A 26,439-nucleotide genomic window follows, 5' to 3' on the forward strand; every position below is an offset into this window, starting at 1 on the left:
CACACTATGACAGGTACAGTAGCCAGGACACCTCACTATGACAGGTACAGTAGCCAGGACACCTCACTATGACAGGTACAGTAACAGGACACCACACTATGACAGGTAAAGTAACCAGGACACCTCACTATGACAGGTACAGTAGCCAGGACACCTCACTATGACAGGTACAGTAGCCAGGACACCTCACTATGACAGGTACAGTAGCCAGGACACCACACTATGACAGGTACAGTAGCCAGGACACCACACTATGACAGGTACAGTAGCCAGGACACCTCACTATGACAGGTACAGTAGCTAGGACACCTCACTATGACAGGTACAGTAGCCAGGACACCTCACTATGACAGGTACAGTAGCCAGGACACCTCACTATGACAGGTACAGTAGCCAGGACACCTCACTATGACAGGTACAGTAGCCAGGACACCTCACTATGACAGGTACAGTAGCCAGGACACCTCACTATGACAGGTACAGTAGCCAGGACACCACACTATGACAGGTACAGTAGCCAGGACACCACACTATGACAGGTACAGTAGCCAGGACACCTCACTATGACAGGTACAGTAGCTAGGACACCTCACTATGACAGGTACAGTAGCCAGGACACCTCACTATGACAGGTACAGTAGCCAGGACACCTCACTATGACAGGTACAGTAGCTAGGACACCTCACTACCACACTATGACAGGTACAGTAGCCAGGACACCTCACTACCACACTATGACAGGTACAGTAGCCAGGACACCTCACTATGACAGGTACAGTAGCCAGGACACCTCACTATGACAGGTACAGTAACCAGGACACCTCACTATGACAGGTACAGTAGCTAGGACACCTCACTATGACAGGTACAGTAACCAGGACACCTCACTATGACAGGTACAGTAGCTAGGACACCTCACTACCACACTATGACAGGTACAGTAGCTAGGACACCTCACTATGACAGGTACAGTAGCCAGGACACCTCACTATGACAGGTACAGTAGCCAGGACACCTCACTACCACACTATGACAGGTACAGTAGCCAGGACACCACACTATGACAGGTACAGTAGCCAGGACACCTCACTACCACACTATGACAGGTACAGTAGCCAGGACACCTCACTATGACAGGTACAGTAACCAGGACCTCACTATGACAGGTACAGTAACCAGGACACCTCACTATGACAGGTACAGTAGCTAGGACACCTCACTACCACACTATGACAGGTACAGTAGCTAGGACACCTCACTACCACACTATGACAGGTACAGTAGCCAGGACACCACACTATGACAGGTACAGTAGCCAGGACACCTCACTATGACAGGTACAGTAGCCAGGACACCTCACTATGACAGGTACAGTAGCCAGGACACCTCACTACCACACTATGACAGGTACAGTAGCCAGGACACCACACTATGACAGGTACAGTAGCCAGGACACCTCACTACCACACTATGACAGGTACAGTAGCCAGGACACCTCACTATGACAGGTACAGTAACCAGGACACCTCACTATGACAGGTACAGTAACCAGGACACCTCACTATGACAGGTACAGTAGCTAGGACACCTCACTACCACACTATGACAGGTACAGTAGCTAGGACACCTCACTACCACACTATGACAGGTACAGTAGCCAGGACACCACACTATGACAGGTACAGTAGCTAGGACACCTCACTACCACACTATGACAGGTACAGTAGCCAGGACACCTCACTATGACAGGTACAGTAACCAGGACACCTCACTACCACACTATGACAGGTACAGTAGCCAGGACACCTCACTATGACAGGTACAGTAGCCAGGACACCTCACATGACAGGTACAGTAACCAGGACACCTCAGTGTGTGTGGTGTTCTAATATACAGTAACCAGGACACCTCACTATGACAGGTACAGTAACCAGGACACCTCACTATGACAGGTACAGTAACCAGGACACCTCACTATGACAGGTACAGTAGCCAGGACACCTCACTATGACAGGTACAGTAGCCAGGACACCTCACTATGACAGGTACAGTAGCCAGGACACCTCACTATGACAGGTACAGTAACCAGGACACCACACTATGACAGGTACAGTAACCAGGACACCTCACTATGACAGGTACAGTAACCAGGACACCTCACTATGACAGGTACAGTAACCAGGACACCTCACTATGACAGGTACAGTAACCAGGACACCTCACTACTCCATAATGACATCACGATACTCCATAATGACATCACGATACTCCATAATGACATCACGATGCTCCATTATGACATCACGATACTCCATAATGACATCACAATACTCCATAATGACATCACGATACTCCATAATGACATCACGATACTCCATAATGACATCACGATGCTCCATTATGACATCACGATGCTCCATTATGACATCACGATACTCCATAATGACATCACGATGCTCCATTATGACATCACGATACTCCATAATGACATCACGATGCTCCATTATGACATCACGATACTCCATAATGACATCACGATGCTCCATTATGACATCACGATACTCCATAATGACATCACGATGCTCCATTATGACATCACGATACTCCATAATGACATCACGATGCTCCATTATGACATCACGATACTCCATAATGACATCACGATGCTCCATTATGACATCACGATACTCCATAATGACATCACGATGCTCCATTATGACATCACGATACTCCATAATGACATCACGATGCTCCATTATGACATCACGATACTCCATAATGACATCACGATGCTCCATTATGACATCACGATACTCCATAATGACATCACGATGCTCCATTATGACATCACGATACTCCATAATGACATCACGATGCTCCATTATGACATCACGATACTCCATAATGACATCACGATGCTCCATTATGACATCACGATACTCCATAATGACATCACGATACCCCATTATGACATCACGATACTCCATTATGACATCACGATACTCCATTATGACATCACGATACTCCATAATGACATCACGATACTCCATAATGACATCACGATACCCCATAATGACATCACGATGCTCCATAATGACAAAGTGAAAACAGGTTTTTAGAATTGTTGGCAAATGTATAATTAGAATAAAAAACATACCTTATTTACATAAGTATTCAGACCCTTTGCTATGAGACTTGAAATTGAGCTCAGATGCTTCCTGTTTCCATTGATCATCCTTGAGATGTTTGTGCATGTCAGAGCAAACACCGAGCCATGAGGTAAAACCATTTTGTCCGTCGAGCTCCGAGACGGGATAATGACATCACAATACCCCATAATGACATCACAATACCCCATAATGACATCACAATACACTATAATGACATCACAATACCCCATAATGACAGGATTGTGTCGAGGCACAGATCTGGGGAAAGGTACCAAAAGGATATATCTGCGGCATTGAACACAGTGGGTCTCCATCACTCCCGAGTGGTGCAGCGGTCTAAACCACTGCATCTCAGCGCTAGAGGCCTCACTACAGACCCTGGTTTGATTCCAGGCTGTATCACAACCAGCCATGATTGGGAGTGCAATAGGGCGGCGCACAATTGGCCCAGCGTCGTCCGGGTTACGGTAGTATAGTACAGTATAATATATATATACAGTATAATCTGTCATTCTACCCCTGAACCCACTGTTCCCTGGTAGGCTGTCATTAATATATATATACAATATAATCTGTCATTCTACCCCTGAACCCACTGTTCCCTGGTAGGCTGTCATTAATATATATATATATACAGTATAATCTGTCATTCTACCCCTGAACCCACTGTTCCCTGGTAGGCTGTCATTAATATATATATACAGTATAATCTGTCATTCTACCCCTGAACCCACTGTTCCCTGGTAGGCTGTCATTAATATATATATACAGTATAATCTGTCATTCTACCCCTGAACCCACTGTTCCCTGGTAGGCCGTCATTAATATATATATATACAGTATAATCTGTCATTCTACCCCTGAACCCACTGTTCCCTGGTAGGCTGTCATTAATATATATATATATACAGTATAATCTGTCATTCTACCCCTGAACCCACTGTTCCTAGGCTGTCATTAATATATATATATATACAGTATAATCTGTCATTCTACCCCTGAACCCACTGTTCCCTGGTAGGCTGTCATTAATATATATATATATATACAGTATAATCTGTCATTCTACCCCTGAACCCACTGTTCCCTGGTAGGCTGTCATTAATATATATATATACAGTATAATCTGTCATTCTACCCCTGAACCCACTGTTCCCTGGTAGGCTGTCATTAATATATATATATATACAGTATAATCTGTCATTCTACCCCTGAACCCACTGTTCCCTGGTAGGCTGTCATTAATATATATATATATACAGTATAATCTGTCATTCTACCCCCTGAACCCACTGTTCCCTGGTAGGCTGTCATTAATATATATATATATACAGTATAATCTGTCATTCTACCCCTGAACCCACTGTTCCCTGGTAGGCTGTCATTAATATATATATATATATATACAGTATAATCTGTCATTCTACCCCTGAACCCACTGTTCCCTGGTAGGCTGTCATTATATATATATATATATACAGTATAATCTGTCATTCTACCCCTGAACCCACTGTTCCTAGGCTGTCATTAATATATATATATACAGTATAATCTGTCATTCTACCCCTGAACCCACTGTTCCCTGGTAGGCTGTCATTAATATATATATATACAGTATAATCTGTCATTCTACCCCTGAACCCACTGTTCCCTGGTAGGCTGTCATTAATATATATATATATATATACAGTATAATCTGTCATTCTACCCCTGAACCCACTGTTCCCTGGTAGGCTGTCATTAATATATATATACAGTATAATCTGTCATTCTACCCTGAACCCACTGTTCCCTGGTAGGCTGTCATTAATATATATATATATACAGTATAATCTGTCATTCTACCCTGAACCCACTGTTCCCTGGTAGGCTGTCATTAATATATATATATACAGTATAATCTGTCATTCTACCCCTGAACCCACTGTTCCTGGTAGGCTGTCATTAATATATATATATATACAGTATAATCTGTCATTCTACCCTGAACCCACTGTTCTCTGGTAGGCTGTCATTAATATATATATATATACAGTATAATCTGTCATTCTACCCCTGAACCCACTGTTCCCTGGTAGGCTGTCATTAATATATATATATATACAGTATAATCTGTCATTCTACCCTGAACCCACTGTTCCCTGGTAGGCTGTCATTAATATATATATATATACAGTATAATCTGTCATTCTACCCCTGAACCCACTGTTCCTAGGCTGTCATTAATATATATATATATACAGTATAATCTGTCATTCTACCCCTGAACCCACTGTTCCCTGGTAGGCTGTCATTAATATATATATATATACAGTATAATCTGTCATTCTACCCTGAACCCACTGTTCCCTGGTAGGCTGTCATTAATATATATATATATACAGTATAATCTGTCATTCTACCCTGAACCACTGTTCCCTGGTAGGCTGTCATTAATATATATATATATACAGTATAATCTGTCATTCTACCCCTGAACCCACTGTTCCCTGGTAGGCTGTCATTAATATATATATATATACAGTATAATCTGTCATTCTACCCCTGAACCCACTGTTCCTAGACCAGTTAACCCACTGTTCCTAGACCAGTTAACCCACTGTTCCTAGACCAGTTAACCCACTGTTCCTAGACCAGTTAAACCCACTTGGTAGGCCGTCATTGTAAAGAAGGATTTGTTCTTAACTGACTTGCCTCGTTAAATAAAGGTTGAATAATAGACCAGTTAACCCACTGTTCCTAGACCAGTTAACCCACTGTTCCTAGACCAGTTAACCCACTGTTCCTAGACCAGTTAACCCACTGTTCCTAGACCAGTTAACCCACTGTTCCTAGGCCAGTTAACCCACTGTTCCTAGGCCAGTTAACCCACTGTTCCTAGACCAGTTAACCCACTGTTCCTAGACCAGTTAACCCACTGTTCCTAGACCAGTTAACCCACTGTTCCTAGACCAGTTAACCCCACTGTTCCTAGACCAGTTAACCCACTGTTCCTAGACCAGTTAACCCACTGTTCCTAGACCAGTTAACCCACTGTTCCTAGACCAGTTAACCCACTGTTCCTAGACCAGTTAAACCCACTGTTCCTAGACCAGTTAACCCACTGTTCCTAGGCCAGTTAACCCACTGTTCCTAGACCAGTTAACCCACTGTTCCTAGACCAGTTAACCCACTGTTCCTAGACCAGAGACCAGTTAACCCACTGTTCCTAGACCAGTTAAACCCACTGTTCCTAGACCAGTTAAACCCACTGTTCCTAGACCAGTTAACCCACTGTTCCTAGACCAGTTAACCCACTGTTCCTAGACCAGTTAACCCACTGTTCCACTGTTCCTAGACCAGTTAACCCCACTGTTCCTAGACCAGTTAACCCACTGTTCCTAGACCAGTTAACCCACTGTTCCTAGACCAGTTAACCCACTGTTCCTAGACCAGTTAACCCACTGTTCCTAGACCAGTTAACACACTGTTCCTAGACCAGTTAAACCCACTGTTCCTAGACCAGTTAAACCCACTGTTCCTAGACCAGTTAACCCACTGTTCCTAGACCAGTTAACCCACTGTTCCTAGACCAGTTAACCCACTGTTCCTAGACCAGTTAACCCACTGTTCCTAGACCAGTTAACCCCACTGTTCCTAGACCAGTTAACCTACTGTTCCTAGACCAGTTAACCCACTGTTCCTAGACCAGTTAACCTACTGTTCCTAGACCAGTTAAACCCACTGTTCCTAGACCAGTTAACCCACTGTTCCTAGACCAGTTAACCCACTGTTCCTAGACCAGTTAACCCACTGTTCCTAGACCAGTTAACCCACTGTTCCTAGACCAGTTAACCCACTGTTCCTAGACCAGTTAAACCCACTGTTCCTAGACCAGTTAACCCACTGTTCCTAGACCAGTTAACCCACTGTTCCTAGACCAGTTAACCCACTGTTCCTAGACCAGTTAACCCACTGTTCCTAGACCAGTTAACCCACTGTTCCTAGGCCAGTTAACCCACCGTTCCTAGACCAGTTAACCCACCGTTCCTAGACCAGTTAACCCACTGTTCCTAGACCAGTTAACCCACTGTTCCTAGACCAGTTAAACCCACTTCCTAGGCCGTCATTGTAAATAAGGATTTGTTCTTAACTGACTTGCCCAGTTAAATAAAGGTTAAGTTAAACCTAAATGGAAAAAGTTTGGAAGCCCCCAAAATTCTTCCTAGAGCTGGCCGCCCAGGAAAACTGAGCAATCGTGGGAGAAGGGCCTTGGTCAGGGAGGTGACCAAAGACCCGATGGTCTCTGGCAGAGCTCCAGATTTCCTCTGTGGAGAACCTTCCAGAAGGACAACCATCTCTGCAGCACTCCACCAATCAGGCCTTTATGGTAGAGTGGCCAGACGGAAGCCACTCCTCCGTAAAAGGGACATGACAGCCCGCTTAGAGTTTGCCAAAAGGCAACTAAAGGACAGACCATGAGAAACAAGATTCTTTGGTCTGATAAAACCAAGATTGAAGTCTTTGGCATGAATGCTAAGCTTCATGTCTGGAGGAAACCTGGCACCATGACGGTGAAGCACGGTGGTGGCAGCATCCCTACGGTGGTGGCAGCATCCCTACGGTGAAGCACGGTGGTGGCAGCATCCCTACGGTGAAGCACGGTGGTGGCAGCATCCCTACGGTGAAGCACGGTGGTGGCAGCGTCCCTACGGTGAAGCGTGGTGGTGGCAGCATCATGCTGTGGGGATGTTTTTTAGCTGCAGGGACTGGGAGACTAGTCAGGATCGAGGGAAAGATGAACGGAGCAAAGTGCAGAGAGATCCTTAATGAAAAGGTGCTCCAGAGCGCTCAGAACCTCAGACTAGGGAGAAGGTTCACCTTCCAACAGGACAATGACCCCTAAGCACACAGCCAAGACAACACAGGAGTGGCTTCGGGACAAGTCTCTGAATGTCCTTGAATGGCCCAGCCAGAGCCCGGACTTGAACCTGATCGAACATCTCTGTAGAGACCTGAAAATAGCTATGCAGTGACACTCCCTGTCCAACCTGACAGAGCTTGAGAGGATCTGCAGAGAAGAACGGGAGAAACTCCCCAAATACAGGTGTGCCAAGGTTGTAGCATCACACCCAAGAAGACTAGAGGCTGTAATCGCTGCCAAAGGTGCATCAACAAAGTACTGAGTAAAGGGTCTGAATACTTATGTAAATGTGATATTTCAAATTTAATTTGTCAATGTGATGTTTCAGTTTTTTATTTTTTATACATTTGCAAAAAAAATCCAAAAACCCGTTTTTGTTTTGTCATCATGGGGTATTGTGATGTCATTATGGGGTATTGTGATGTCATCATGGGGTATTGTGATGTCATTATGGGGTATTGTGATGTCATCATGGGGTATTGTGATGTCATTATGGGGTATTGTGATGTCATCATGGGGTATTGTGATGTCATTATGGGGTATTGGGATGTCATTATGGGGTATTGTGATGTCATTATGGGGTATTGTGATGTCATCATGGGGTATTGTGATGTCATTATGGGGTATTGTGATGTCATTATGGGGTATTGTGATGTCATCATGGGGTATTGTGATGTCATTATGGGGTATTGTGATGTCATCATGGGGTATTGTGATGTCATTATGGGGTATTGTGATGTCATCATGGGGGTATTGTGATGTCATTATGGGGTATTGGGATGTCATTATGGGGTATTGGGATGTCATTATTGGTTATTGGGATGTCATTATGGGGTATTGTGATGTCATCATGGGGTATTGGGATGTCATTATGGGGTATTGGGATGTCATTATGGGGTATTGGGATGTCATCATGGGGTATTGTGATGTCATTATGGGGTATTGGGATGTCATTATGGGGTATTGGGATGTCATCATGGGGTATTGTGATGTCATTATGGGGTATTGTGATGTCATCATGGGGTATTGGGATGTCATTATGGGGTAGTGTGATGTCATTATGGGGTAGTGTGATGTCATTATGGGGTATTGGGATGTCATTATGGGGTATTGGGATGTCATTATGGGGTATTGGGATGTCATCATGGGGTATTGTGATGTCATTATGGGGTATTGGGATGTCATTATGGGGTATTGTGATGTCATTATGGGTTATTGGGATGTCATTATGGGGTATTGGGATGTCATTATGGGGTATTGGGATGTCATTATTGGTTATTGGGATGTCATTATTGGTTATTGGGATGTCATTATGGGGTATTGGGATGTCATTATGGGGTATTGGGATGTCATTATGGGGTATTGTGTGTAAATTGATGAGGGGAAAAAAATATTGAATCCACTTTAGAATGATGCTGCAGCGTAACAAAATGTGGAAAAAGCCAAGTTGGTCTCAATACTTTCTGAATGCACTGTGTATTTCTCCAGGTGGAGCAGGCTCTGACCCCAGAGTTTAAGGGTTAATGTTTCTCTAGGTGGAGCAGGGTCTGACCCCAGAGTTTAAGGGTTAATGTTTCTCCAGGTGGAGCAGGCTCTGACCCCAGAGTTTAAGGGTTAATGTTTCTCCAGGTGGAGCAGGCTCTGACCCCGGAGTGTAAGGGTTAGTGTTTCTCCAGGTGGAGCAGGCTCTGACCCCAGAGTTTAAGGGTTAATGTTTCTCCAGGTGGAGCAGGCTCTGACCCCAGAGTTTAAGGGTTAGGGTGTTAATGTGTATGAATGTTTCTCTAGGTGTGGCGGTGGCCCTGAAGCAGGCTCTGACCCCAGATTTCAAGGCGTATCAGTACCAGGTGCTCTCTAACTGCAGAGCGATGGCCCCAGTTTAAGGGTTAATGTTTCTCTAGGTGTGGCCGTGGCCCTGAAGCAGGCTCTGACCCCAGAGTTCAAGGCGTATCAGTACCAGGTGCTCTCTAACTGCAGAGCGATGGCCCCAGTTTAAGGGTTAATGTTTCTCTAGGTGTGGCCGTGGCCCTGAAGCAGGCTCTGACCCCAGAGTTCAAGGCGTATCGGTACCAGGTGCTCTCTAACTGCAGAGCTATGGCCCCAGAGTTTAAGGGTTAATGTTTCTCTAGGTGTGGCGGTGGCCCTGAAGCAGGCTCTGACCCCAGAGTTCAAGGCGTATCAGTACCAGGTGCTCTCTAACTGCAGAGCGATGGCCCCAGAGTTTAAGGGTTAATGTTTCTCTAGGTGTGGCCGTGGCCCTGAAGCAGGCTCTGACCCCAGAGTTCAAGGCGTATCGGTACCAGGTGCTCTCTAACTGCAGAGCTATGGCCCCAGAGTTTAAGGGTTAATGTTTCTCTAGGTGTGGCGGTGGCCCTGAAGCAGGCTCTGACCCCAGAGTTCAAGACGTATCAGTACCAGGTGCTCTCTAACTGCAGAGCTATGGCCCCAGTTTAAGGGTTAATGTTTATCTAGGTGTGGCGGTGGCCCTGGCAGGCTCTGACCCCAGAGCAGTTAATGTTTCTCCAGGTGGAGCAGGCTCTGAGTGTGTATGAATGTTTCTCTAGGTGTGGCGGTGGCCCTGAAGCAGGCTCTGACCCCAGATTTCAAGGCGTATCAGTACCAGGTGCTCTCTAACTGCAGAGCGATGGCCCCAGAGTTTAAGGGTTAATGTTTCTCTAGGTGTGGCCGTGGCCCTGAAGCAGGCTCTGACCCCAGAGTTCAAGGCGTATCAGTACCAGGTGCTCTCTAACTGCAGAGCGATGGCCCCAGAGTTTAAGGGTTAATGTTTCTCTAGGTGTGGCCGTGGCCCTGAAGCAGGCTCTGACCCCAGAGTTCAAGGCGTATCAGTACCAGGTGCTCTCTAACTGCAGAGCTATGGCCCCAGAGTTTAAGGGTTAATGTTTCTCTAGGTGTGGCGGTGGCCCTGAAGCAGGCTCTGACCCCAGAGTTCAAGGCGTATCAGTACCAGGTGCTCTCTAACTGCAGAGCTATGGCCCCAGAGTTTAAGGGTTAATGTTTCTCTAGGTGTGGCCGTGGCCCTGAAGCAGGCTCTGACCCCAGAGTTCAAGGCGTATCAGTACCAGGTGCTCTCTAACTGCAGAGCTATGGCCCCAGTTTAAGGGTTAATGTTTCTCTAGGTGTGGCGGTGGCCCTGAAGCAGGCTCTGACCCCAGAGTTCAAGACGTATCAGTACCAGGTGCTCTCTAACTGCAGAGCTATGGCCCCAGTTTAAGGGTTAATGTTTATCTAGGTGTGGCGGTGGCCCTGAAGCAGGCTCTGACCCCAGAGTTTAAGGGTTAATGTTTCTCCAGGTGGAGCAGGCTCTGACCCCAGAGTTTAAGGGTTAGGGTGTTAATGTGTATGAATGTTTCTCTAGGTGTGGCGGTGGCCCTGAAGCAGGCTCTGACCCCAGATTTCAAGGCGTATCAGTACCAGGTGCTCTCTAACTGCAGAGCGATGGCCCCAGTTTAAGGGTTAATGTTTCTCTAGGTGTGGCCGTGGCCCTGAAGCAGGCTCTGACCCCAGAGTTCAAGGCGTATCAGTACCAGGTGCTCTCTAACTGCAGAGCGATGGCCCCAGTTTAAGGGTTAATGTTTCTCTAGGTGTGGCCGTGGCCCTGAAGCAGGCTCTGACCCCAGAGTTCAAGGCGTATCAATGTACCAGGTGCTCTCTAACTGCAGAGTTATGGCCCCAGGTTTAAGGGTTAACTCTAGGTGTGGCGGTGGCCCTGAAAGGCTCGTGACCCCAGAGTTCAAGGCATCAGTACCAGGTGCTCTCTAACTGCAGAGCGATGGCCCAGAGTTTGGGTTAATGTTTCTCTAGGTGTGGCCGTGGCCCTAAGCAGGCTGTGACCCCAGAGTTAAGGCGTCGGTACCAGGTGCTCTCTAACTGCAGAGCTATGGCCCCAGAGTTTAAGGGTTAATGTTTCTCTAGGTGTAGGGTGGCCCTGCAGGCTCTGACCCCAGAGTTGCTGTAGGGTACCAGGTGCTCTCTAACTGCTTGTTTAAGGGTTAATGTTTCTCTAGGACTGTGGCGGTGGCCCTAAGGCTCTGACCCCAGAGTTAAGGCGTATCAGTAGGGTTGTGTTAATGTTTAAGGGTTAATGTTTCTCTAGGTGTTGTGGTTAACAGGCTCTGACCCCTGAGTTAATGTCAGTACCAGGTGTTAATGTTGCTCTGGCCCCAGAGTTTAAGGGTTAATGTTTCTGTAGGTGGGTTGTGGCCCTTAAGCAGACTGACCCCAGAGTTGTGTTAAGTACCAGGTGCTCTCTAACTGCAGAGCTATGGCCCCAGAGTTTGGGTTAATGTTTCTCTAATGTTGCTGACCCCAGAGTTCAAGGTTGTGTTACCAGGTGCTCTCTAACTGCAGAGCTAATGTTGGGTTAATGTTTCTCTAGGTGTGGCCGTGGCCCTAAGCAGGCTCTGACCCCAGAGTTCAAGGCGTATCTGTGCTCTCTAATGTTGCTGCTATGGGTTTGTGTTAATGTTTCTCTGTGGCCCTAAGCAGGCTCTGACCCCAGAGTTTAATGTTGCTCTCTAACTGCAGAGCGATGGCCCCAGTTTGGGTTAATGTTTCTCTAGGGTGGCGGTGGTTAATGCTCTGTGTTCAAATGTATCAGTAATGCTCTCTTGCTGCTATGGCCCCAGGTTGTGTTAATGTTTCTCTAGGGCGGTGGCCTTAGGCTCTGACCCCAGAGTTCAGGGTTACCAGGTGCTCTCTAATGTTGCTGTAGGGTACAAGATCGTCACCGGTGAGACAATAATGTCATGGTTGGGTTAATGTTGTGTTAATGTTGCTGTAATGTTGTGGTTAACAGACTGTAACCTGTGTTAATGTTGTGTTAATGTTGTTGTAGGGTTGTGTTGATGTTGCTGTAGGGTTGTGTTAATGTTGCTGTAGGGTTGTGTTGACTGTTGTGTTAATGTTGATGTATGGTTGTGTTAATGTTGCTGTATGGTTGTGGTTAACAGACTGTAACCTGTGTTAATGTTGTGTTAATGTTGCTCTAGGGTTGTGTTAATGTTGCTGTAGGGTTGTGGTTAACAGACTGTAACCTGTGTTAATGTTGTGTTAATGTTGCTCTAGGGTTGTGGTTAACAGACTGTAACCTGTGTTAATGTTGTGTTAATGTTGCTGTAGGGTTGTGTTAATGTTGCTGTAATGTTGTGGTTAACAGACTGTAACCTGTGTTAATGTTGCTCTAGGGTTGTGTTAATGTTGCTGTAGGGTTGTGTTAATGTTGCTGTAGGGTTGTGTTAATGTTGCTGTAGGGTTGTGTTAATGTTGTGTTAATGTTGTGTTAATGTTGCTGTATGGTTGTGTTAATGTTGCTGTAGGGTTGTGGTTAACAGACTGTAACCTGTGTTAATGTTGTGTTAATGTTGCTCTAGGGTTGTGGTTAACAGACTGTAACCTGTGTTAATGTTGCTGTAGGGTTGTGTTAATGTTGCTGTATGGTCGTGTTAATGTTGCTGTAGGGTTGTGTTAATGTTGCTCTAGGGTTGTTGTATGGTTGTGTTAATGTTGCTGTATGGTTGTGTTAATGTTGTGTTAATGTTGCTGTAGGGTTGTGTTAATGTTGTGTTAATGTTGTTGTATGGTTGTGTTAATGTTGTATGGTTGTGTTAATGTTGTTGTATGGTTGTGTTAATGTTGCTGTATGGTTGTGTTAATGTTGTTGTATGGTTGTGTTAATGTTGCTGTATGGTTGTGTTAATGTTGTTGTATGGTTGTGTTAATGTTGCTGTATGGTCGTGTTAATGTTGTTGTATGGTTGTGTTAATGTTGCTGTAGGGTCGTGTTAATGTTGCTGTAGGGTTGTTGTATGGTTGTGTTAATGTTGCTGTATGGTTGTGTTAATGTTGCTGTATGGTCGTGTTAATGTTGCTGTAGGGTTGTTGTATGGTTGTGTTAATGTTGCTGTATGGTTGTGTTAATGTTGCTGTATGGTTGTGTTAATGTTGTTGTATGGTTGTGTTGATGTTGTGTTAATGTTGTTGTAGGGTTGTGTTAATGTTGCTGTAGGGTTGTGTTAATGTTGTGTTAATGTTGCTGTATGGTTGTGTTAATGTTGTTGTATGGTTGTGTTGATGTTGTGTTAATGTTGTTGTAGGGTTGTGTTAATGTTGCTGTAGGGTTGTGTTAATGTTGCTGTAGGGTTGTGGTTAACAGACTGTAACCTGTGTTAATGTTGTGTTAATGTTGCTGTAGGGTTGTGTTAATGTTGCTGTAGGGTTGTGTTAATGTTGCTGTAGGGTTGTGGTTAACAGACTGTAACCTGTGTTAATGTTGATGTATGGTTGTGTTAATGTTGCTGTATGGTTGTGGTTAACAGACTGTAACCTGTGTTAATGTTGTGTTAATGTTGCTCTAGGGTTGTGTTAATGTTGCTGTAGGGTTGTGGTTAACAGACTGTAACCTGTGTTAATGTTGTGTTAATGTTGCTCTAGGGTTGTGGTTAAGACTGTAACCTGTGTTAATGTTGTGTTAATGTTGCTCTAGGGTTGTGTTAATGTTGCTCTAGGGTTGTGGTTAACAGACTGTAACCTGTGTTAATGTTGTGTTAATGTTGCTGTAGGGTTGTGTTAATGTTGCTGTAGGGTTGTGGTTAACAGACTGTAACCTGTGTTAATGTTGTGTTAATGTTGCTGTAGGGTTGTGTTAATGTTGTGTTAATGTTGTGTTAATGTTGCTGTAATGTTGTGGTTAACAGACTGTAACCTGTGTTAATGTTGCTGTAGGGTTGTGTTAATGTTGCTGTAGGGTTGTGTTAATGTTGCTGTAGGGTTGTGTTAATGTTGCTGTAGGGTTGTGGTTAACAGACTGTAACCTGTGTTAATGTTGTGTTAATGTTGCTCTAGGGTTGTGGTTAACAGACTGTAACCTGTGTTAATGTTGCTCTAGGGTTGTGTTAATGTTGCTGTAGGGTTGTGTTAATGTTGTGTTAATGTTGCTCTAGGGTTGTGGTTAACAGACTGTAACCTGTGTTAATGTTGCTGTAGGGTTGTGTTAATGTTGCTGTAGGGTTGTTGTATGGTCGTGTTAATGTTGCTGTAGGGTTGTGTTAATGTTGCTGTAGGGTTGTGTTAATGTTGTGTTAATGTTGCTGTAGGGTTGTGTTAATGTTGCTGTAGGGTTGTGTTAATGTTGTGTTAATGTTGTGTTAATGTTGCTGTATGGTTGTGTTAATGTTGCTCTAGGGTTGTGTTAATGTTGCTGTAGGGTTGTGGTTAACAGACTGTAACCTGTGTTAATGTTGTGTTAATGTTGCTGTAGGGTTGTGTTAATGTTGCTGTAGGGTTGTGTTAATGTTGTGTTAATGTTGCTGTAATGTTGTGGTTAACAGACTGTAACCTGTGTTAATGTTGTGTTAATGTTGCTGTAGGGTTGTGTTAATGTTGCTGTAGGGTTGTGTTAATGTTGCTGTAGGGTTGTGTTAATGTTGCTGTAGGGTTGTGTTAATGTTGTTGTAGGGTTGTGTTAATGTTGCTGTAGGGTTGTGTTAATGTTGCTGTAGGGTTGTGGTTAACAGACTGTAACCTGTGTTAATGTTGTGTTAATGTTGCTCTAGGGTTGTGGTTAAGACTGTAACCTGTGTTAATGTTGTGTTAATGTTGCTCTAGGGTTGTGTTAATGTTGCTGTAGGGTTGTGTTAATGTTGCTGTAGGGTTGTGTTAATGTTGCTGTAGGGTTGTGGTTAACAGACTGTAACCTGTGTTAATGTTGTGTTAATGTTGCTGTAGGGTTGTGTTAATGTTGTGTTAATGTTGTGTTAATGTTGCTGTAATGTTGTGGTTAACAGACTGTAACCTGTGTTAATGTTGCTGTATGGTTGTGTTAATGTTGTGTTAATGTTGCTGTAGGGTTGTGTTAATGTTGCTGTAGGGTTGTGTTAATGTTGCTGTAGGGTTGTGTTAATGTTGCTCTAGGGTTGTGGTTAACAGACTGTAACCTGTGTTAATGTTGCTGTAGGGTTGTGTTAATGTTGCTGTAGGGTTGTGTTAATGTTGTGTTAATGTTGCTGTATGGTTGTGTTAATGTTGCTGTAGGGTTGTGGTTAACAGACTGTAACCTGTGTTAATGTTGTGTTAATGTTGCTCTAGGGTTGTGGTTAACAGACTGTAACCTGTGTTAATGTTGTGTTAATGTTGCTCTAGGGTTGTGGTTAACAGACTGTAACCTGTGTTAATGTTGTGTTAATGTTGCTGTAGGGTTGTGTTAATGTTGCTGTAGGGTTGTGGTTAACAGACTGTAACCTGTGTTAATGTTGCTGTATGGTTGTGTTAATGTTGCTGTAATGTTGTGGTTAACAGACTGTAACCTGTGTTAATGTTGCTGTAGGGTTGTGGTTAACAGACTAACCTGTGTTAATGTTGTGTTAATGTTGCTGTAGGGTTGTGTTAATGTTGTGTTAATGTTGTTGTATGGTTGTGTTAATGTTGTTGTATGGTTGTGTTAATGTTGTTGTATGGTTGTGTTAATGTTGCTGTAGGGTTGTGTTAATGCTGTTGTATGGTTGTGTTAATGTTGCTGTATGGTTGTGTTAATGTTGCTGTATGGTCGTGTTAATGTTGCTGTAGGGTTGTGTTAATGTTGCTGTAGGGTTGTTGTAGGGTCGTGTTAATGTTGCTGTAGGGTTGTGGTTAACAGACTGTAACCTGTGTTAATGTTGTGTTAATGTTGCTGTAGGGTTGTGTTAATGTTGTTGTATGGTTGTGTTAATGTTGCTGTATGGTCGTGTTAATGTTGCTGTAGGGTTGTTGTAGGGTCGTGTTAATGTTGCTGTATGGTTGTGTTAATGTTGTTGTATGGTTGTGTTAATGTTGTTGTATGGTTGTGTTAATGTTGCTGTATGGTTGTGTTAATGTTGCTGTATGGTTGTGTTAATGTTGCTGTATGGTTGTGTTAATGTTGTTGTATGGTTGTGTTAATGTTGCTGTATGGTCGTGTTAATGTTGCTGTAGGGTTGTTGTATGGTTGTGTTAATGTTGTTGTATGGTTGTGTTAATGTTGTTGTATGGTTGTGTTAATGTTGTTGTATGGTTGTGTTAATGTTGTTGTATGGTTGTGTTAATGTTGCTGTAGGGTTGTTGTATGGTTGTGTTAATGTTGCTGTATGGTTGTGTTAATGTTGCTGTATGGTCGTGTTAATGTTGCCGTAGGGTTGTTGTATGGTTGTGTTAATGTTGCTGTATGGTTGTGTTAATGTTGTTGTATGGTTGTGTTAATGTTGTTGTATGGTTGTGTTAATGTTGTTGTATGGTTGTGTTAATGTTGCTGTAGGGGTTCTGATAACCATCTGATCTTACTGGACCTGAGTTAATGTTGACGGAGGACGAGCTGAGAAGGTTCTAGAAGCTGCTGCCATCGCCTGCAACAAGAACACCTGTCCAGGTAACTAACAGTCTGTATGTAACATGGTCCTCTGTATATAGTAACAGACACAGTCCTCTGTAGGTGGTCAGAGTGCTCTGTGTCCCCAGTTGTCTGTATATAGTAACAGTTAAGTCCTCTGTAGGTGGTCAGAGTGCTCTGTTAAGTTGTCTGTATATGGTAACAGACACAGTCCTCTGTAGGTGGTCAGAGTGCTCTGTGTCCCCAGTTGTCTTTATATGTAACAGACACAGTCCTCTGTGGTGGTAAGTGCTCTGTGTCCCCAGTTGTCTGTATATAGTAACAGACACAGTCCTCTGGTGGTCAAGTGCTTGTCCCCAGTTGTCTGTATATAGTAACAGACACAGTCCTCTGTAGGTGGTCAGAGTGCTCTGTGTCCCCAGTTGTCTGTATATAGTAACAGACACAGTCCTCTGTTAGGTGGTCAGAGTGCTCTGTGTCCCCAGTTGTCTGTAATGTAACAGACACAGTCCTCTGTAGGTGGTCAGAGTGCTCTGTGTCCCCAGTTGTCTGTATATAGTAACAGACACAGTCCTCTGTATATAGTAACAGACACAGTCCTCTGTAGGTGGTCAGAGTGCTCTGTGTCCCCAGTTGTCTGTATATAGTAACAGACACAGTCCTCTGTAGGTGGTCAGAGTGCTCTGTGTCCCCAGTTGTCTGTATATGGTAACAGACACAGTCCTCTGTAGGTGGTCAGAGTGCTCTGTGTCCCCAGTTGTCTGTATATAGTAACAGACACAGTCCTCTGTAGGTGGTCAGAGTGCTCTGTGTCCCCATAACAGACACAGTCCTCTGTAGGTGGTCAGAGTGCTCTGTGTCCCCAGTTGTCTGTATATAGTAACAGACACAGTCCTCTGTAGGTGGTCAGAGTGCTCTGTCTCCCCAGTTGTCTGTATATAGTAACAGACACAGTCCTCTGTAGGTGGTCAGAGTGCTCTGTCTCCCCAGTTGTCTGTATATAGTAACAGACACAGTCCTCTGTAGGTGGTAGTGCTCTGTGTCCCCAGTTGTCTGTATATAGTAACAGACACAGTCCTCTGTAGGTGGTGAGAGTGCTCTGTGTCCCCAGTTGTCTGTATATAGTAACAGACACAGTCCTCTGTATATGGTTAACAATCTGTAGGTGGCCAGAGTGCTCTGTGTCCCCAGTTGTCTGTATAAGTAACAGACACAGTCCTCTGTAGGTGGTCAGAGTGCTCTGTGTCCCCAGTTGTCTGTATATAGTAACAGACACAGTCCTCTGTATATGGTAACAGACACAGTCCTCTGTAGGTGGTCAGAGTGCTCTGTGTCCCCAGTTGTCTGTATATAGTAACAGACACAGTCCTCTGTAGGTGGTCAGAGTGCTCTGTGTCTCCAGTTGTCTGTATATAGTAACAGACACAGTAGGTGGTCAGAGTGCTCTGTGTCTCCAGTTGTCTGTATATAGTAACAGACACAGTCCTCTGTATATAGTAACAGACACAGTCCTCAGGTGGTCAGAGTGCTCTGTGTCCCCAGTTGTCTGTATATGGTAACAGACACAGTCCTCTGTAGGTGGTCAGAGTGCTCTGTGTCCCCAGTTGTCTTTATATAGTAACAGACACAGTCCTCTGTAGGTGGTCAGAGTGCTCTGTGTCCCCAGTTGTCTGTATATAGTAACAGACACAGTCCTCTGTAGGTGGTCAGAGTGCTCTGTGTCCCCAGTTGTCTGTATATAGTAACAGACACAGTCCTCTGTAGGTGGTCAGAGTGCTCTGTGTCCCCAGTTGTCTGTATATAGTAACAGACACAGTCCTCTGTAGGTGGTGAGAGTGCTCTGTCTCCCCAGTTGTCTGTATATAGTAACAGACACAGTCCTCTGTAGGTGGTCAGAGTGCTCTGTGTCCCCAGTTGTCTGTATATGGTAACAGACACAGTCCTCTGTATATAGTAACAGACACAGTCCTCTGTAGGTGGTCAGAGTGCTCTGTGTCCCCAGTTGTCTGTATATAGTAACAGACACAGTCCTCTGTAGGTGGTCAGAGTGCTCTGTGTCCCCAGTTGTCTGTATATAGTAACAGACACAGTCCTCTGTAGGTGGTCAGAGTGCTCTGTGTCCCCAGTTGTCTGTATATAGTAACAGACAGTCCTCTGTAGGTGGTCAGAGTGCTCTGTGTCCCCAGTTGTCTGTATATAGTAACAGACACAGTCCTCTGTAGGTGGTCAGAGTGCTCTGTGTCCCCAGTTGTCTGTATATAGTAACAGACACAGTCCTCTGTAGGTGGTCAGAGTGCTCTGTCTCCCAGTTGTCTGTATATAGTAACAGACACAGTCCTCTGTAGGTGGTCAGAGTGCTCTGTCTCCCCAGTTGTCTGTATATAGTAACAGACACAGTCCTCTGTAGGTGGTCAGAGTGCTCTGTGTCCCCAGTTGTCTGTATATAGTAACAGACACAGTCCTCTGTAGGTGGTCAGAGTGCTCTGTGTCCCCAGTTGTCTGTATATAGTAACAGACACAGTCCTCTGTATATGGTAACAGACACAGTCCTCTGTAGGTGGCCAGAGTGCTCTGTGTCCCCAGTTGTCTGTATATAGTAACAGACACAGTCCTCTGTAGGTGGTCAGAGTGCTCTGTGTCCCCAGTTGTCTGTATATAGTAACAGACACAGTCCTCTGTATATGGTAACAGACACAGTCCTCTGTAGGTGGTCAGAGTGCTCTGTGTCCCCAGTTGTCTGTATATAGTAACAGACACAGTCCTCTGTAGGTGGTCAGAGTGCTCTGTGTCTCCAGTTGTCTGTATATAGTAACAGACACAGTCCTCTGTAGGTGGTCAGAGTGCTCTGTGTCTCCAGTTGTCTGTATATAGTAACAGACACAGTCCTCTGTATATAGTAACAGACACAGTCCTCTGTAGGTGGTCAGAGTGCTCTGTGTCCCCAGTTGTCTGTATATAGTAACAGACACAGTCCTCTGTAGGTGGTCAGAGTGCTCTGTGTCCCCAGTTGTCTGTATATAGTAACAGACACAGTCCTCTGTAGGTGGTCAGAGTGCTCTGTGTCCCCAGTTGTCTGTATATGGTAACAGACACAGTCCTCTGTAGGTGGTCAGAGTGCTCTGTGTCCCCAGTTGTCTGTATATAGTAACAGACACAGTCCTCTGTAGGTGGTCAGAGTGCTCTGTCTCCCCAGTTGTCTGTATATAGTAACAGACACAGTCCTCTGTAGGTGGTCAGAGTGCTCTGTGTCCACAGTTGTCTGTATATAGTAACAGACACAGTCCTCTGTAGGTGGTCAGAGTGCTCTGTCTCCCCAGTTGTCTGTATATAGTAACAGACACAGTCCTCTGTAGGTGGTCAGAGTGCTCTGTCTCCCCAGTTGTCTGTATATAGTAACAGACACAGTCCTCTGTAGGTGGTCAGAGTGCTCTGTGTCCCCAGTTGTCTGTATATAGTAACAGACACAGTCCTCTGTAGGTGGTCAGAGTGCTCTGTGTCCCCAGTTGTCTGTATATAGTAACAGACACAGTCCTCTGTAGGTGGTCAGAGTGCTCTGTGTCCCTAGTTGTCTGTATATAGTAACAGACACAGTCCTCTGTAGGTGGTCAGAGTGCTCTGTGTCCCCAGTCCTCTGTATATAGTAACAGACACAGTCCTCTGTAGGTGGTCAGAGTGCTCTGTGTCCCCAGTTGTCTGTATATAGTAACAGACACAGTCCTCTGTAGGTGGTCAGAGTGCTCTGTGTCCCCAGTTGTCTGTATATAGTAACAGACACAGTCCTCTGTAGGTGGTCAGAGTGCTCTGTGTCCCCAGTTGTCTGTATATAGTAACAGACACAGTCCTCTGTAGGTGGTGAGTGCTCTGTGTCCCCAGTTGTCTGTACATGTGTGTGTATATACATAATGTGTGTGTGTGTGTGTGTGTGTGTATATACATAATGTGTGTGTGTGTGTGTATACATAATGTGTGTGTGTGTGTGTATACATAATGTGTGTGTGTATACATAATGTGTGTGTGTGTATATACATAATGTGTGTGTGTGTGTATACATAATGTGTGTGTGTGTATACATAATGTGTGTGTGTATACATAATGTGTGTGTGTGTATATACATAATGTGTGTGTGTATACATAATGTGTGTGTGTGTATATACATAATGTGTGTGTGTGTGTATACATAATGTGTGTGTGTGTGTGTATACATAATGTGTGTGTGTGTATATACATAATGTGTGTGTGTGTGTATACATAATGTGTGTGTGTGTGTATATACATAATGTGTGTGTGTGTGTGTATACATAATGTGTGTGTGTGTGTGTATACATAATGTGTGTGTATGTATATACATAATGTGTGTGTGTATACATAATGTGTGTGTGTGTGTATATACATAATGTGTGTGTGTGTGTGTGTGTGTGTGTGTGTGTGTGTGTGTAGGTGATAAGAGTGCGCTGCGTCCCAGCGGTCTGAGGTTCGGCTCTCCTGCTCTGACCTCCAGAGGAATGGTTGAAGACGACTTCAGGAAGGTCGCAGAGTTCATCCACAGAGGTGACCCCTGACCCCTAACCTCTGTGTCTATAGACATAGTGCTGACCCTAGATGTCCAGCTAGCAGACCAAGGCCACCCCTAACCCCTGACCTCTGTGTCTATAGACATAGTGCTGACCCTAGATGTCCAGCTAGCAGACCAAGGCCACCTCTAACCCCTGACCCCTGACCTCTGTGTCTATAGACATAGTGCTGACCCTAGATGTCCAGCTAGCAGACCAAGGCCACCCCTAACCCCCTGACCTCTGTGTCTATAGACATAGTGCTGACCCTAGATGTCCAGCTAGCAGACCAAGGCCACCTCTAACCCCCTGACCTCTGTGTCTATAGACATAGTGCTGACCCTAGATGTCCAGCTAGCAGACCAAGGCCACCTCTAACCTCTGACCTCTGTGTCTATAGACATAGTGCTGACCCTAGATGTCCAGCTAGCAGACCAAGGCCACCTCTAACCCCCTGACCTCTGTGTCTATAGACATAGTGCTGACCCTAGATGTCCAGCTAGCAGACCAAGGCCACCCCTAACCCCCTGACCTCTGTGTCTATAGACATAGTGCTGACACTAGATGTCCAGCTAGCAGACCAAGGCCACCTCTAACCCCTGACCTCTGTGTCTATAGACATAGTGCTGACCCTAGATGTCCAGCTAGCAGACCAAGGCCACCTCTAACCCCTGACCTCTGTGTCTATAGACATAGTGCTGACCCTAGATGTCCAGCTAGCAGACCAAGGCCACCTCTAACCTCTGACCTCTGTGTCTATAGACATAGTGCTGACCCTAGATGTCAGCTAGCAGACCAAGGCCACCTCTAACCCCTGACCTCTGTGTCTATAGACATAGTGCTGACCCTAGATGTCCAGGGAAGCACCAAGGCCACCCTAACCCCTGACCTCTGAGGGGGATAGACATAGTGCTGACCCTAGATGTCCCAGCCTGGCAGACCAAGGCCACCTTTAACCCCTGACTCTGTGTCTAAGACATAGTGCTGAATAGATTTCATGTCAGCAGACCAAGGCCACCTCTAACCCTGACCTCTGTGTCTATAGACATAGTTTTGACCCTGATGTCCAGCTCTGCAGACCTCTGCCACCTTAACCCCTGACCTCTGTGTCTATAGACATAGTGCTGACCCTAGATGTCCAGTTAGCAGACCAAGGCCACCTCTGGTTTGACCTCTCACCCCTCGTTCTCCTTACAGGTATCCAGATGACCCTGGACCTCCAGGTCTCTCTGCCCAAGGCCACCTTTAACTTGACCTGGTTTGTTCTCCTTACAGGTATCCAGGTGACCCTGGACCTGGTTTGTCCCTCTCTGCAGCCCAAGGCCACCTCTAACCCTTGACCTCTGTCCCCTCGTTCTCCTTACAGGTTCCAGATGACCCTGGACCTGGTCTCTGCAGCCCAAGGCCACCTCTAACCCCTTGACCTCTCACCCCTCGTTCTCCTTACAGGTATCCAGATGACCCTTGACCTCCAGGCCTCTCTGCAGCCCAAGGCCACCTCTAACCCCTTGACCTCTCACCCCTCGTTCTCTTTACAGGTATCCAGATGACCCTGGACCTCCAGGCCTCTCTGCAGCCCAAGGCCACCTCTCTGACCTGGTCACCCCTCGTTCTTAACAGGTTCCAGGTGACCCTGGACCTCCAGGCCTCTCTGCAGCCCAAGGCCACCTCTAACCCCTTGACCTCTCACCCCTCGTTCTCCTTACAGGTATCCAGATGACCCTGGACCTCCAGGCCTCTCTGCAGCCCAAGGCCACCTCTAACCCCTTGACCTCTCACCCCTCGTTCTCCTTACAGGTATCCAGATGACCCTGGACCTCCAGGCCTCTCTGCGGTTTGCCACCTCCTAACCCCTGACCTCTCACCCCTCGTTCTCCTGACTGGTTCCAGTGACCCTGGACCTAAGGTTCTGCAGCCCAAGGCGACCCTGAAGGAGTTTAAGGAGGCCCTGGCAGGGATCAATGGGGAAGCTTAGGAGAGGGTATCAGAGCTGAGGGGGGAGGTGGAAGCTTTCGCTGGGGGGTTCCCCATGCCTGGTCTGGAGGAACTTTAAAGACCTGTTTTCATGTCACATCATCATATCTCTGCTGTCCTCTGTCTTAACGGTTTGACTGACTGTTTCCTTCTCTGCTGTCCTCTGCCTTAACGGTTTGACTGACTGGTTTGTCCCCTGCCTTAACGGTTTGACTGACTGGTTTGTCCCCTGCCTTAACAGTTTGACTGACTGGTTTGTCCCCTGCCTTAACAGTTTGACTGACTGGTTTGTCCCCTGCCTTAACAGTTTGACTGACTGGTTTGTCCCCTGCCTTAACAGTTTGACTGACTGTGTTTCCTTCTCTGCCTTAACAGTTTAATGTAATGAAACCCAACACCAATAAAACTCAAAGATGTGGAACACACCTCGGTCTCTACCTTCTCTTTTTCTTCAGAAGATGAACGATACTGTAGATAGCATGTGTGGATCAATGGATGTGATTAGAGATGAACTGTAGGTAGCATGTGTGGATCAATGGATGTGATTAGAGATGAACTGTAGGTAGCATGTGTGGATCAATGGATGTGATTAGAGATGAACTGTAGGTAGCATGTGTGGATCAATGGATGTGATTAGAGATGAACTGTAGGTAGCATGTGTGGATCAATGGATGTGATTAGAGATGAACTGTAGGTAGCATGTGTGGATCAATGGATATGAGTAGAGCATTGTGGGTAGATGTAGAGCCCGTCGGCCATTAGGATTTGGTTCCAGATACACACATTTATCATGTTTCCATTGAGAGAGAAAGATGACTAGAGGAACCGTCTGGAGAGGAACCGTCTGGAGAGGAACCGGCTGGAGAGGAACCGGCTGGAGAGGAACCGGCTGTGTTTTATCTGTCTGGAGAGGAACCGTCTGGAGAGGGACTGGCTGGAGAGGAACCGTCTGGAGAGGAACCGTCTGGAGAGGAACCGTCTGGAGAGAGGAACCGTCTGGAGAGAGGAACCGTCTGGAGAGGAACCGGCTGGAGAGGAACCGGCTGTAGAGGAACCGTCTGGAGAGGAACCGTCTGGAGAGGAACCGTCTGGAGAGGAACCGGCTGGAGAGGAACCAGCTGTGTTTTATCTGACTGGAGAGGAACCGGCTGTGTTTTATCTGACTGGAGAGGAACCGTCTGGAGAGGAACCGGCTGGAGAGGAACCGGCTGTGTTTTATCTGACTGGAGAGGAACCAGCTGTGTTTTATCTGACTGGAGAGGAACCGGCTGTGTTTTATCTGACTGGAGAGGAACCGTCTGGAGAGGAACCGGCTGGAGAGGAACCGTCTGGAGAGGAACCAGCTGTGTTTTATCTGACTGGAGAGGAACCGTCTGGAGAGGAACCGGCTGTGTTTTATCTGACTGGAGAGGAACCGGCTGGAGAGGAACCGTCTGGAGAGGAACCAGCTGTGTTTTATCTGACTGGAGAGGAACCGTCTGGAGAGAACCGGCTGTGTTTTATCTGACTGGAGAGGAACCGGCTGTGTTTATCTGACTGGAGAGGAACCGGCTGGAGAGGAACCGTCTGGAGAGGAACCAGCTGTGTTTTATCTGACTGGAGAGGAACCGTCTGGAGAGGAACCGGCTGTGTTTTATCTGACTGGAGAGGAACCGGCTGTGTTTTATCTGACTGGAGAGGAACCGGCTGTGTTTTATCTGACTGGAGAGGAACCGTCTGGAGAGGAACCGGCTGGAGAGGAACCGTCTGGAGAGGAACCAGCTGTGTTTTATCTGACTGTAGAGGAACCGTCTGGAGAGGAACCGGCTGGAGAGGAACCGGCTGTAGAGGAACCGGCTGTGTTTTATCTGACTGGAGAGGAACCGTCTGGAGAGGAACCGGCTGTGTTTTATCTGACTGGAGAGGAACCGGCTGTGTTTTATCTGACTGGAGAGGAACCGGCTGTGTTTTATCTGACTGGAGAGGAACCGGCTGTAGAGGAACCGGCTGTGTTTTATCTGACTGGAGAGGAACCGGCTGTAGAGGAACCGGCTGTGTTTTATCTGACTGTAGAGGAACCGTCTGGAGAGGGACTGGCTGTGTTTTATCTGACTGTAGAGGAACCGGCTGGAGAGGAACCGGCTGTGTTTTATCTGACTGTAGAGGAACCGGCTGTGTTTTATCTGACTGTAGAGGAACCGGCTGTGTTTTATCTGACTGTAGAGGAACCGTCTGGAGAGGAACTGGCTGTGTTTTATCTGACTGGAGAGGAACCGGCTGTGTTTTATCTGACTGGAGAGGAACCGGCTGTAGAGGAACTGGCTGTGTTTTATCTGACTGGAGAGGAACCGGCTGGAGAGGAACCGGCTGTGTTTTATCTGACTGGAGAGGAACCGGCTGGAGAGGAACCGGCTGTGTTTTATCTGACTGTAGAGGAACCGTCTGGAGAGGGACTGGCTGTGTTTTATCTGACTGTAGAGGAACCGGCTGTAGAGGAACCGGCTGTGTT

General features: G+C 46.0%; 1 protein-coding gene across 1 annotated transcript in view; it reads left to right on the forward strand.

The window, feature by feature from the left end:
- LOC135568676 (serine hydroxymethyltransferase, cytosolic-like) overlaps positions 1-11,721 on the forward strand; it is a gene marked incomplete at its 5' end in the record, with an annotated part of 28,001 nt that extends 16,280 nt beyond the window's left edge. Inside the window, 2 exons of the mRNA XM_065015429.1 lie at positions 9,975-10,545; positions 10,638-11,721. Coding sequence (XP_064871501.1) covers positions 9,975-10,069 — 95 coding nt within the window. The remainder of the gene's footprint in view (positions 1-9,974; positions 10,546-10,637) is intronic.
- Between the last annotated feature and the right edge of the window lie 14,718 nt (positions 11,722-26,439).

Source organism: Oncorhynchus nerka, unplaced genomic scaffold (genome assembly GCF_034236695.1).
Source record: "Oncorhynchus nerka isolate Pitt River unplaced genomic scaffold, Oner_Uvic_2.0 unplaced_scaffold_1440, whole genome shotgun sequence".
NCBI classification, from domain to species: Eukaryota; Metazoa; Chordata; class Actinopteri; order Salmoniformes; family Salmonidae; genus Oncorhynchus; species Oncorhynchus nerka.